This window comes from Castor canadensis, chromosome 15, assembly GCF_047511655.1.
Source record: "Castor canadensis chromosome 15, mCasCan1.hap1v2, whole genome shotgun sequence".
Taxonomy (NCBI): domain Eukaryota; kingdom Metazoa; phylum Chordata; class Mammalia; order Rodentia; family Castoridae; genus Castor; species Castor canadensis.
In genome coordinates this window covers 36,134,889-36,148,797 of record NC_133400.1, presented here as the reverse complement: position 1 = coordinate 36,148,797, position 13,909 = coordinate 36,134,889, and the positions used below count along the sequence as shown (strand labels likewise).

The following is a 13,909-nucleotide window of genomic DNA, read 5'->3' as shown; positions in this document are numbered from 1 at the left end:
TCTTCTCAGGAAAATCACCAAATAATTTAGACAAGACCAAACAGTAGAAAAGTCCCTGAAAATGATGAAAATCTCTGAAATTAGTGTGATTTTAAGAACTGTTTTTCATACAATCTAATTTTTAGAAAATGACTTCAACTGTAATTTATACTTTCTAGAGAAGGTGTATTAGCAATAAACAGCGGTAGTAATTCATGAGGAGTAAGAGGTGATAAGTCTGTGAAATTTCCACTCAGCTATCCCTCGTGTGGCTCAAGATTAGCTGCTTAGTACCACTTTTTTTTTTTTTTTTTAATTCACAGGCTCCTGTTTTCTTCTGATTTAGGAGCAGATGCCTGACTGACATTTTGCTTAGCCTAAATCATAGACTCGCTGGAAGTTATGAAAGGATACCTGATGATGGAAGAAAGAAAGAATCGAACAGAGAAGAAGCCTGTGTCACTGCTGGAGATTATTTCTGTTCAAACTCTTACTAAGAGGGTTGTAAGGTAATAGGAGTTTTCTCTTAAGTCAGGATGAACATTTACATCCAAGACAATGTAGACCAAGACAAGGAAGTAAGAATCAGTGGAATTAAAGGTACAAACAACTGCTTGTTAGCCGTGAGAGTACCTTAACCATGAAAATAAATGGGATTTACCTCTCTCTTTATTAATGAACATTTTAAAGGTTGTTTTTGTAAGACATGGTCTTGCTACACAGTCCAGATTCTCAGCCTCCCCCAGTGCTTGATTACAGCAGCACACCACCATGCCCAGCTTATCAATAAACACTTATTTCTATCTAGCATGAGTTTAAGGGTGATGTTTGCCCAGAGGTGTTAATAAAAGTAGGCAGTAAGACTTCTAAGAGCATGTACTATGAATCAGGACACACCAATGTATTCTTTAAAGCCCAGAGAGACACACAAGTCAAGCAAAAGCCTAATTGTGTATTTGTACCTGATTCACATTCTGCAGGTATGAGAGGGCCCAGTGGCCCAACTTACCTTCTGACCTGAGCACCCCAGTGCTCCTGCCCCTAGACAGGGCTGAGCATGAACTGCCTTCCAGGACATTCTTCCAGGACTTCTTGCCCTGTCCCCTAGCTGTCGTTTTCTAGCTCTTCCCACTTTTCTTTCACAATCTCCCCATCTAATCTGCTCTCTTCCCACCTGGCACAGGCCAATCAATGAGAAGGCCTTTTTGGTGAAGGACTGTCTGTTGTGGTCTCAAGTCACCTTTGCCTACTACAGACTTTTTTTCACCTTTTACTATTTAACCCATTCACTAGCTTGGGTCACAAGCTAGATACTACCTTCAATGGGGGGAAAGGTAAAAATAAGCAGAATAAATGGAGGAGGAAAGAACCAGAAGCTACCACTTAGCTTTCCTGATACCAGACTTGTTACTACTGACTATAAAAACTACCTTGCCACTGGTTAAGTTTGGAAGCCTCTCAGAGCAAAACTCTCCTTATCTGTGTGCTTCTCTAGATAACAAGCTCAGGGCAGTAGGTGCGACTGTTCCCCCAGAACCTAGCTCTGCACAGTTGACTTGGTCAATGCTCAGTGAAGTTTTTAGAAAACAATTTAAAATGTATGGACTAAATCTTAAAAGTGTCTCAGATGCAGTAGCACCTGTTGAGTGACCTAGCAACCTAAGAGATGCACCTCACTCCTACTACATGAAGATCAGTAGAGATGTCTTCTATTGCATGGAAAAATCCAGGAGGGCCTGGGTGCCACAGTGACAGACTAAGTTATTGGCCAAACAGACCAGGAGCAGGTAGTAATACTGACTCCCTGACAACTTTTTTAGATGAGGGTCTCACTATATTGCCCAGGCTGGTTTACAACTCCTGTGCTCAAGTGATCCTCCCACTTCAGTCTTCTGGGTAGCTGGGACTATAGGCACATACCACTGTACCCAGCTGAAAACCACAAGGCTTTCACAATGAGACAAGACAAACATGCATTATTTTTAGCATTTACAAAAAAAAAAAAAAAAAAAAAAAAAGGACTATGACTAAATATCTACTTGCATCATCTATTTATTAAAAACAAACAGCTAGACACTGGTGACCCAAACCTGTAATCCTAGCTACTTGGGAGACTGGTATTAGGAGGACTGTAGTTTGAGGCCAGCCCCAGCAAACAATTCTTGAGATTTCCATCTTCAAAATAAACAGAGAAAATGGACTGAGGGTGTGGCTCAAGTGGTAGAGTGCCAGCTTTGCAAATGCAAAGCCCTGATTCAAACCCATTCCCACATAAACCAAACAAAGCAAAAATTGGCCCAACAGTTTCTTCTGAGATGTTCCTAAACGGATACAGCAAAGACTGTTAAGCAGATAACCTCAGTGATCATGAATACTACAATTCTCAAACCTGAGTCAAGTGAATCTTTTCAGTGTAGAACAGGTAACTAGCTCCTCACCATTGCACTCCCACCACAGAAAGGAAAACAGCCTTTCATACCTGTCATCGTGAGAAGCAATTCTTTCTCCAAAGACCATCCGCGCAGGAGTTAAAGATAATATTCCAAGCTCCTGAAGCTGGGTTAAGAAGTGCTGTTCTGTTTGTGGAATAAATTGAATATACACTCAGAAAAAGGCTATTTTCCCAGATGTGTAAATATATGAATGTACACCCAAATCCAAATGTTTTACTTAGGAAGCTATGGAAAACCTCTCATTGGGTGGTAAGGGAGGGGGTGGGGGCAGGGGGGAGAAATGACCCAAGCCTTGTATGCACATATGAATAATAAAAAAAAAAAAAAAAAAAAAAAGAAAACCTCTCATCTATTAACTCATTTTTACTAACTGGGAAGAAAAACAAACAACAAAACAAACAAACAAAAAAAAATCAAGGAAGACCCATACTAAGGTAAATGCAATGCTGGAAATGACTAGCTATTTTTTAAATACAAAAAGGTTCAACTCATTTGCTTCTAAGAATAAACCATAAACCCATAGTTGATGAATCCTACTATCAAGCACTTTTTCAATATATTACAAAGAATGGAGGACAAGAGTGCCCAAAAGAGGGACATTATCAAGTGAGCATTTAAAAAAATACTATTAAATAGTCAAAAACCCAGCCCAATGACATATTTTAATTCTCAGAAAGTCAGAAGAAAATTCTTGTTATACAATGAATTCTAACATAACTTCCTAGTAATTACGTCAACTTTCCATCCTTCCCTGAGTTACTACTCTTTATTTGTGACAGTCTGTTCAACTGATATTTTACTAGATGGAACAGATTTACAATTCTGTTGTTAAAGTTGCTGCCCCGTGGCACATGACTTCTAAGTATCAAGGTGTTGCCAAGTCATTAAATATCTAATTAGCTATCTGGAAAAATCACTCCGCCTCACCTGTGACATTAGGATCACGCCTTGTTCTCCACTGAGGAACAAATACAGTGATATTTCTGTTGCCAAGCTTCCAAAAATATTCAACTGCGATTGCAATTCCACGACAAGAAAAGAACTTTTTCAGACCATGGCTATAAGAAAATAAAATTTCAGATTTAAACATATTTAAAGTGTTAAACTATAAAACATAAAAAAAGGTAAAAATCCATATACAAATACATGAAAAACATATACATGAAATATGTTTTCATCTTTTGGCATTTAGTTGCTCAGTCTAATACTTTGTAAAGCCAAGATAGAAACCACTGCAAGAATTATATCTCTTAACAGAATCTATGTTTTCTTTCTTCTATTTTTATTTAATTGGGTGTGCTGTTTTAGTAGAAGGAAGTGTGTGCATCATGGTAGTATTTGTTTATTATTGTAGGTTTTTCTTTGAAGAGTTCACTCTGTTGGGGAAAATATACTATTTTAAAGTTCTGATTACTGACCTCAAGAATTTCTTAAATTTAAGAAATTTGTTTCTGAAACTGAAACAGTTTAGTAACTGTGGTACCTTTTGCCTGTCTGTGACTGAGTAAAGGGACAAGTGATATGATCTGGTTAGTTACTGCTTCACTGTCCAGGAGTGCTCCATTCCCTTTCTGGGGAGCTGCAAAACAACCCAGTTTACAGATTACTGGAAACAATGTGTGGGCAAGATTCCAATTAAATTAACCAGAGCCATGTAAGATGATTTTGTTGAAGGAAGCAGAAAGCAGGGAGAAAGGTAAATAAACAAAAAACTGAATGTAAGACAGGTCAACATACTTTCTGTAAAGGGCAATGTGGTCTCTGACCTATCACTCAAATTTGCCATAACTGTGAAAGTAGCCACAGACAACTGTAAATAAGCTAGTGTGGCTGGATTCCATTATTTTCAAAAACAGACAGTGGCTAGATCATGTGTGATGACCCTGGTACAAAGGACTCTCAAAATATACACCTTCAGCTGGGCACCGGTGGTTCATGCCTGTAATCCTAGCTACTTAGGAGGCAGAGATCAGGAAGATCATGGTTGGAAGCCAGTCTGGGCAAACAGTTAGAGACCCTATCTCAAAAATACCCTTCACAAAAAAAGGATGGTGGAGTGGTTCAAGGTGAAGGCCCTGAGTTCAAGCCCCAGTACTGAAAAAGCAAAAAACAAAAAACCTTCAAAGAAATCTGGTAACATTTCAAAAGAAAAAAGGAAATCCACTTAAACTTTACTCATAGGCAGTTAAGTGGAGATAAAAGAAAAGTGTTTCCTTTTACACAAAGCCCATGTAGCTTGGTTTTCAGGTCCAAGGGACCCTGATTGCTCAGAGGAACTTGGCCAAGGTGAACCTCCCACTGTACGTCAACATGCTCTTGTTTTTTTTTTTTTTAATTCGTATGTGCATAGAATGTTTGGGTCATTTCTCCCCCTTCCCCTGTTCTTGGTTTTGACAAGGTGATCTTACCATCCCATTCCTCCTAGTCTGTTTCCTTTTGTTGTTTTCTCTATTGCAATGCTCTTGCACCTTCCTTACTAGCCCAGTCTTTAAATGTCCCATCCTTTTTTCATGAAGCTATTGCTAGAGAAAGACTCCCTCATCAGAACCCCCTGTCCTCTTAACTCCCTATCCTCTACTATGCACCAGAATCACAGAAATGGTGTGGAATTTAAGTTCCTGGAGAGAGGAGACAATGACAGTGACCTGCCTAGATTGCACAGCCAGAGGGTGGATATGCTGGGATAGACTCAGGCTTCATCACTCCCAGCCCACAGTGGAGCTGTCACCTCAACTTCATCAACCATTCTAAGCAGGAAGGGACTGGATATACAAATAGCTAAGGTGGTAAAAGATTTAAAAAGTTGCTTGTTCAAAAAAAAAAAAAAAAACTGCCTACACATTAGCTCTGGCTTTCCCTACATTTTGCTTTGTGAAGAAGAGCTCCTTAAACAAGCACAATGTCTCCTGACCAATGGCAGGTAATCTCTTTCTCTCTAGCCCCCTTACACAGACTATTTAGTCCTTTTTTTTTTCCACTGACGTGGGAGTTGCTTCTTTTAGCATGTTATTTTTTAATTAGCATACATTAACACAAGGGGACTTCATGGTGATAATTCCGTGTGCCTACAGCATAAGGTGAGCATGCTCATTCCCTCCATTCTATTTCCTTTCTTCCTCGCCCTCTCGCCTCCTCCCCAATCTCCTCTTTTCAAAGGCTAAAGTCTACTCTCTTTTTCTAGGGAATCATAAATAAGACTCTTACCCCAGAAAATGTATGTACAAGAAAACAAACTCATTCTTGGCAAGTGATAAAAGAATGAACTGTTTACCTAAAAATATTCAAATATGGCAAGGATGTAGCAACATGACATTTGTTACTAGAAAAAAGACCAGGAGTCTTTTCTTTGTTTTTTTAAGCTTAAAAAAAAAAGAATAAATCATCCATCACTAATGGCTTAATAGCAAGGACAGGTCTGGAATTAATACCAACCAGCCCTAACATGAAAATACAAAAGTCTTGTTTCTTAGAAAAACCAAGGGGTACATATGTTTAGTCCTCAAAAGGATACCCTTGAGAGAAATGCATCAAAATGGCTTAAGAAGGGCTCCATGTTATTCAACAGGCTCAGCTGCCCCCCCAACCCCTCATTTCTTTAAACGCTTCTGTTTTGACACAATAGTTGAAAGTGGATGGAGATGGGAATAACCAGCTCCATTCTAGTGGGTCACTCAAGAACTGGGCTGTAATAGAGAAATTCTGCTACTCTGGGCCTCTCACAAGCTTAGAAGGGAACAAATAGTTTCTAGAAACATCAGGTCTAAACTTACATTGTTCAACTTATGTTCTCTATGCTAAGATTGCATCATTTTATGAAAAATCTCCAGAGCTGAGTAAAATCAGCTCAAAATTGTGGTCTGAAAACAGACTTACCTAGAAAATAAAACTACAGGTTTAAAAAAAAAAAAAAAAAAGCCAGATGAAGGGTTAAGGTAGAGCATGTGCCTAGCATGCACAAGACCCTAGAGGTTTATGGAAGTGGAGCCAAATTATTGTCCTCAAAATATTACAGATAATCCACTAAGAACCCTCTCTACTTCCAAGTCCAACACCCCAACTAGGCAGAAATGTATGTGATCCTCTCTATCTCCAGTCTCTACAATCAGTTGCCTCAGAGCTGTGACAGGTAAATCCAGATCAACTAGAGACAGCGTATACTCAAAGTACATTCTCCATTCTGGAGCAAGCCAAAGCTCTGAGGCTCCAGCTCCAGATGCATCTCTAAATGCTAGCTCCTAAGGCCTGGGAGGCCAGGGGTGGGGACTCTCAAGGGAGATTTGAACTCCTATACCTCATCAATGGAAACAGATTATATCATCTGGTTGTTTTCCTATTATAGCAGGGAGTCTACTATAAGGAAGCATGTCTAAAGCAGAGGAGAGATGGGTGACAATAGGCGATAAAAATTTACATCAGTCAGAACCAGATAGAGCAGTGTGGAGAAACGGTGGAAAGCCCTTTCTGAGTTACCCAGGAAAGAGTGACTGCCTTCTATAGCTTCCACTTAATAAAAATAGCCATGGAACCTGCTAGAAAGACTAGCATGAAAAATGGTTAGAATGCATATTTCTAGCAAGTGAAGGGGCAAACCTCACCTACTCGGAAAATTACCAACCCAGACAAGTCAGGTGCTCTTATGCGGAGTTTCAGCCACCACTGTGATGTCTAGCCAAACACCGCAAACCATTTCCACTGACTCATCATTTGACTCATTCATGGTGACAAGGCGGAGAAAATGAAGTAAAGATATACATAATCAGCAGCTTAAAGCAGGGTTATTTCAGAGTTTCTCACAGGTGTGTATGAGCTGCAGGAATCATGCTGGACCAAATAAACAAAGGCTTTGCAGAAATCCAGGGAAAGGGTGGTCCTGGGTTGCCTTAGGGTAGTGAGGTTCACACTAACAGATGCTATTGCTTAAGGATCAAATTTCTTTTTAACCACTTCCCCAACTAGTTGGGTCAAATGAGTTAGGTTTACTCAACAGAGCTTATGCAACCCACAATGTGAGTGTCCAATGATGCCAAGGTCTGAAAATTCCAACCTCAACTTCTGTGAGAGGAAATGGGGTGTATGGTTCCTGAGGTCCCAAATCTTCTGTGTGTTACCCTGGACAAGATTTTAAAGTCATTTCATATTATGCCAGTTACATGTAATTTTTGCCTCTCAAAATTGATATAATTACTCTTAAAAATAAAATACAGGAAAAAAAAATACAGAGCTGGGATGAAGCTCAGTGGCACAGTGCTTGGCTAATGTGAAACCAAAAGTGTTCCAGCTTGAAGATTCAAAATATTTATTTAATTAAATACATGGCCTCAGTTAAAATTTAATCTAAGTTGATCATTAGAGTGGAAACCACGAAGTTACAAATAGATGGTAAAAAACCAGTAGAAAAAAAATATCCTAGGATTATATATATATATATGTATCTCCTAGGAGTCTTTGCTCCCATTTCCTGTATGGGGACAGGAAATGTTTCTTCCTGTTTCTCTTCCTCCCCGCCACCTTGTCTACACTTTATCCTGTTATAATTTTTTAAAAAAATCCCACTCTTTCATTCAACAAATCTTTACTGAATGCCTACTATATGCCAGAGACTACAGCTTTTGGGTGTGGTTCCATGGAGAAAACAGAGGCAAATAAGCCCCCTCATGGAACTTAATCTCACCTAAATTCACATTTAATAGAGAAGCAACTAGTTTAGTGTAAGGATTGATTCCCCACACACTTTAAAGTCTACTGAGATGAAATTTACATAATAGAATCATTATTAAGTGACCAATCCAATGGCATTTGATACATTCATAATGCTGCGTTCCAGCATTTACATCTAGTTCCAGAATACTTCCCAAACTCAAAAATAAGCCCTATACTCTATTAAGCAGTTTCTTTGCTAGAAAAAGGGTTAATTTAAATTTCTGACCATTTCAAAACAATCTGCATTTAATTAGGCATAACCTTGTCATCCTAGGATAACACATCCTTTTGTAAATATGCTGTTCTGAAACTGAAACGTGTAAATTCAAAGAAAACACAAATCTTCCCAAAATAGTTTTCAAGAAGAATATAGGTCGCTGGATATGGTGGCACATGTATGCAACTCCAGCACTTCAGAGGTTGAGGCAAGAAGAGCTCAAGTTCACCATCAGCCTGGTTAAACTAGGGGACCTTGCCTCCCCCCCCCCCCAAAAAAAAAAAATCACTGTTCAGTCTGTTAATTTGCATTCTTATTCTGTGAACATCAATTTGGGAAATCTTTCCACATATAGAAAAGTTTTTGTAAGAGAATTAGTATTACTCATGATCATGACCTACATTTTATATCATCTCTTGGCTCAAGAACTCCTAACAATGAGGAACTGGTGCTAGACTTGTACTACCGGTGACTGAAATAGCATTTTACATTTTCACTTAGATACTGTTATGCAGCTTTGGGTCATTTGCTGGGTTTTCCCCAGTACAGCTGCCAAAAAAAATAGTGAAATGACAATAAACAGTATTATTTACAAGTATATTACCTATTTTTACTACATCTTCAAACTTTAACATCTGAAATGCTGGCACTTTTTCTTCTGAGACAGCTAAACACAAACACACCATCAATAACTTATTTTAAAAATGAATGTGAGGAGGCTTTTGCCACACCTTCTGGGCCCGCAGATGTTGATGTGGTTTACTCAGGGCCTTAAATTTTAATTTTTCTTCAAGTTCTCCAGAGCAGAAGCAGGCCCAATGAGCCTGAAGGTGGAGCTGGAACAGGGTGCGTCCTGTGGTTATGGCCTGGGCCTTCCGTTCCCCCACCTTTCTCCTCCTCAGGAGTGATGAGCGGGTCCCTGGATACACAGTTGCCAATGCAGACACACCCTGCCTGCCTGTAGCCCCTTGCATGGTCCCATCATTAGAGAGGCCTGTCTTGGGTGGGTTCCTCTCTATCCCCAGTCAAGTGCAGCCAGGGAAGGTGTGCCTGTCAGCAGGTCCCTTTCTAGATTAGTGGGAGTGGCTCAAGGTAGAGCACCTGCCTAGCAAGCTGGAGGCCCTGAGTCCAAACCCCAATACTGCAAAAAAAATAAATAAATAAAAAAGAAACAAGCATATGCTTCAATAATAAAATTATGGACTAGAGGCAAGGCTCAAATGATATACCAACAATCTAGCAAGCGCGAGACCTTGAGTTTAAACACCAGTACTGCAAAACAAAAAAATTTATTTTTCTTTTCCTTTTTTTGTGGTACTGGGGCTTGAACTCAGAGCCTACACCTTGAGCCACTCCACCAGCCCTTTTTTTGTGATGGTTTTTTTCAAGACAGGGTCTTGCGAACTATTAGCCAGGGATGGCTTCGAACTGCAATCCTCCTGAGTAGTTAGGATTACAGGTGTGAGCCACTGGCACCCAGCTAATTTTTCAATCAAAGCAGGTATTCTTGCCAGGCACCGGTGGTTCATTCCTATAATCCTAGCTACTCAGGAGACAAATCAGGAAGACTGAGATTTGAAGCCAGACAGGGCAAGAAGTTTGCAAGACTCTATCTCAAAAATACCCAACACAAAAAAAGGGCTGGTGGAGTGGCTCAAGTGGTTGAGTGCCTGCCTAGCAATCATGAGGCCCTGAGTTCAAACCCAGTACCTCCAAAAAAAGGTAGATAGTCTTGATTTAGGTCATCTTTTAGAAATCCTAGGAAAGAGGTCATACAAACATTGAACAACTCAAAATTTTCTTTTTCTTTTTTTTTTTTTTGCAGTACTGGGGGTTGAACTCAGGGCCTTAGGCTTGTTAGGTAAGCAAGCACCCTACCACTTGAGTCACTCCACCAGCCCTGTTTTTGTGTTGGGTATTTTTAAAGTAGGGTCTCATGAACTATTTGCCTAGGCTGACTTTACACTGTGATCCTCCTGACCTGACTCCTGAGTAGCTAGGATTACAGGCATAAGCCAATGGCACCTGGCCAGAAATGGAAATGTATTTTTAAGATTTAATAACTTCTCCTTCATTCCATGTACAGGTGCCCTATATCTTGAATTGTTGGTTACCCAATATGCTAGACTTATGCAAAAATCAATGGTGTTGCATTTAATTTGCCCATAGCAGTCTTTGGTTCTCGAACGCTATGTAGTGAATTGTAACCTAACTTTACAGATCTTAAGCAAACTGCAACCTACTATAAGAGTACATATTTGCAATAGTTGAGTCTCAACCAATCACAAATGGTCAAGTGATCTGACCATGTCCACATGAGGCAAGTGTCTCATCACACCATGCCAAATATGCAAAGGCAGAAGCTCTCTGAACCTCTCCTGGTTGTAATGTGGCCTGGTTCATGAATCAGTATTTACTCAAATTAATTCTGCTAAATTTAATTCGTCTAAAGTTTTTAACAATGGGGTGATTGATTTTGAAAACTTAACCTGCATTTGTTGAAATGGTATGATTAAGATATCCTAAAGGAGAGGTGAAAGGCAACAGATTTCAGCAAATGAAGTTCAGAAGGGGTAAGTGACCTGCTGGAAATCAAACAGCTGGTCCACAGTGGGGTGGAGACTGATGTTCACGCTCTTAGACACTATGCTAAACTGACCTTTAAAGAAGAAACCCAATCCCACACCACAGCATAAAATCAGAATTCTCAGAGGGACTCTAAGGCTAAATAGAAATGATTGTTCCACTTTTTTTTTTTTTTTTTTTTTTGTAGTATTGGAGTTTGAACTCAGGGCTTCATGCTTGCTAGGCAGCTACTTGAGCCATACTTCCAGCCTTTGTTCGCTGGTCATTTTGGAGAGTTTCACTTTTTGTGCTGGCAGAACTAGACTACAATCGTTATTTATCATCCCTGCAGTACCTGGGATGACAGGTGCATGCCACAACACCTAGCTTTTTCTGTTGTGATGAAGTCTCAAAAACTTTTTGCCCAGGCTTGCCTCTAACTGATCCTCTTGTAGCTAGGATTAGTAGAGTGAACTGCAGGTACCCAGCAAGAACAAAGGTCCACAATGAACCTCAAATTAATTTCCTTAGAAAATCACCATCTCCCTATCAGCAGAAGTGTAACAAGGATGTAAGCACACCTTAACTACAGCACAGTTTGGTTATAGACTTAAACATATTCCAGCATAAAAACACAGGAGGAATCTCTTTGCTCTAAGTTCCACTCTTCAATTCAGAACCTAACGGTACTCACAGTATTGACAACCTAAGAACTTAAAATTCTGTTCTGCTTATCATTGGGCAATATGTGATATGAAAAGATAAATTTTGTACCATTTCTTGCCCAGAGGAATATATGTTCAATAGGGTGAAGAAAAACTCCCAACTCCAGAACATTAAACAACAGAACCTTTCTAGCCAATGACCTTGTCCCTACCCTAGGTAAAAATATAGATCAACAAGACCGATGGACAGGGTAGTTCCTATATACACACACATTCAATTCTGAGACACAGCTTACAGTACTATGTAAAACTATAAAATTAAGTGCAGAGAAGACTTACGTAATTGCAACATTGCTCCCGTCTATGACAATATGCTTCAAATCTGTTCTCCCTGGTTCATTTTTTAATTCCAGCTTGTATGGTATTTTTAGAGTATCTCGAAACCTTTGAACCCCCGTAACAGAGGAATCAATATGATCAGAAGGTCCTGCAAACCTTGTATCACTAACTGAAGGTAACAGCTGGGGCAGTGGTATTGGTGGACAGTTTGGCTTAGACTGAGCAGAGTTACAGCATCCTGAACGTTTTTCACAGGCAGACTTCATATTATTTGGAAGCAAGGGATCTGTTTGCTGTTGTAAACCATTTTCGGAAAAAACTGGAATTCTCTGCTGGTGACCTGAAGCTCCCCTTGAAACAAAATTGACTTCTTTGGGACTTGAAGGGGCAACAGATGGAGAAAGGCCATCGGTTTCAAGGTCTATGTTACAACTGTAGTTCTGGTTTGAACCCCAGACTTCATGTTTCTGTTCTATTGGCCCAGTTCTCAAAGTATTAATTTTGCAATTTGAGGTACATGGTTTAGAGTCTACTTTGAATGGTAACTGAGACAATTTTTCTACTGCATTTTGCTGTGTGTGATTCTGTGTTTTCTTTGGAGTAGAATCTGTTGTAAGCTCATTTACTCTGCTACAAAGACCTTTACTTTTGGTTTTGTTGGTGTCTGGGTATGTAGTACCAGGTGAAAATTGTCTGTCTTCTTGGAACCTTTTATTTTCTTTTTCAATTTCCTCTAACAGCAATAATGGTTCAATAGAAGGCCCATACTCTCTAATGACCTTTTCAACAATTTCTTGAGAATAGCCCATGGTTTTAAAAAAATTTACGAGGATGTTGTATTCCATTTCCTCAGTAGTGTCTTTTACATCTGGACTTACATTTTCAGAATCAGTAGAAGAATCAGATAGATCAGTGATTACATTTCCAGCTGATGCCTTACCATCATGTAAAAGCTCTCCCTCTTGAACATTTTCTAAAGAAAACTGTTTCTTCGTATGCCTTTCCTCCGAATCAGAAAATCTCCTCTTGTGACAAATTCTGTCTTTGGACAGCTCCTCTTCATCTGGGCTTACACCATTTATTGGAACAAAAAGCACATCTGGTGAACTAGAAAAGACTGTGTCCATTTGTTTTGTAAGCTCAGAAACAGGAGACCCAGCTCTGTTTCTTGAATCTTCCCGCAAGACTTCATCTCTAGGAATATTCAGTCCTGTGGCAGCATTCTGTGTAAACTCTGATTGTTGCACATCTCTACTCTCTGTAACATCATCATCTCCTGTTTCAAATAGATTCTCTTCACCTTGTGTGAGAGTCAGAAGTTCTTTCTTCAAGGAAGTGGGTAAAATCAACAAATCCATTGTATAATTGTCTGCATGGGCTTCAACAAATTGTCTGAATTCCCTTTTCACCTCTGATTCTTTCTGACTGCTGGGTAGGTTTTCATTATTCTCAAAGAGCTTTACAAATTGCTGGATGTGACTCCTGGCCATGACCACAGCCTCAGCACTTCCTCTTATGCCAAGAAGACCAGTGTCTAAAACGCAGAGGTCGGCACAAGTATCCTGAATCAAACTCTTCAAAAACAGGCTCTGTGCTCCAACAAAAATGCAGTGCATGGCTTTGGGATAGCATTCTCTTTCTTCTAGCTCAGGTTCACAGATTCCTTTGACATATTCCTATGAAGAGTAGATAAGAAATTAGATTTCAGCAAGGTCCTTACAGAACATATTAAGTTACACAAGCTGATTATTTAAAATAAAAAAGCATATTTGTGATTTTGTGGAAAATGCCATGATTTCAATAAAATAAACAGAAAAATGAACTGCGTGGCTCAAGTGGTAGAGCTCCTGCTTTGCAAACCCATCACAATAACCAAAAAAAAAAGGAGAGAACAAACCTTGACTTCTGTTACCATTACCAAGGTTTCCAGATATAACAAAAACAATTATCCTTGAGAGTGGCTCAAGTGGTAGAGTGCCTACCTAACAAAT

At 39.5% G+C, this 13,909-nt stretch overlaps 1 protein-coding gene across 10 annotated transcripts in view; it reads right to left on the bottom strand.

Annotated features, from left to right (window-relative positions):
• N4bp1 (NEDD4 binding protein 1) overlaps positions 1 to 13,909 on the bottom strand; it is a 62,990-nt gene that overhangs the window by 34,825 nt on the left and 14,256 nt on the right. For all 10 annotated transcript variants that reach the window (XR_012441995.1, XM_020158415.2, XM_020158416.2 and 7 more), the window contains exons 2-4: positions 11,919 to 13,594; positions 3,360 to 3,490; positions 2,459 to 2,555 (exon numbers count right to left, since the gene is read on the bottom strand). Coding sequence is in view for 9 of the 10 variants with exons in the window: in XM_020158415.2 (XP_020014004.2) it covers positions 2,459 to 2,555; positions 3,360 to 3,490; positions 11,919 to 13,594 (1,904 nt within the window). In the remaining variant the exon portion in view is untranslated. The remainder of the gene's footprint in view (positions 1 to 2,458; positions 2,556 to 3,359; positions 3,491 to 11,918; positions 13,595 to 13,909) is intronic.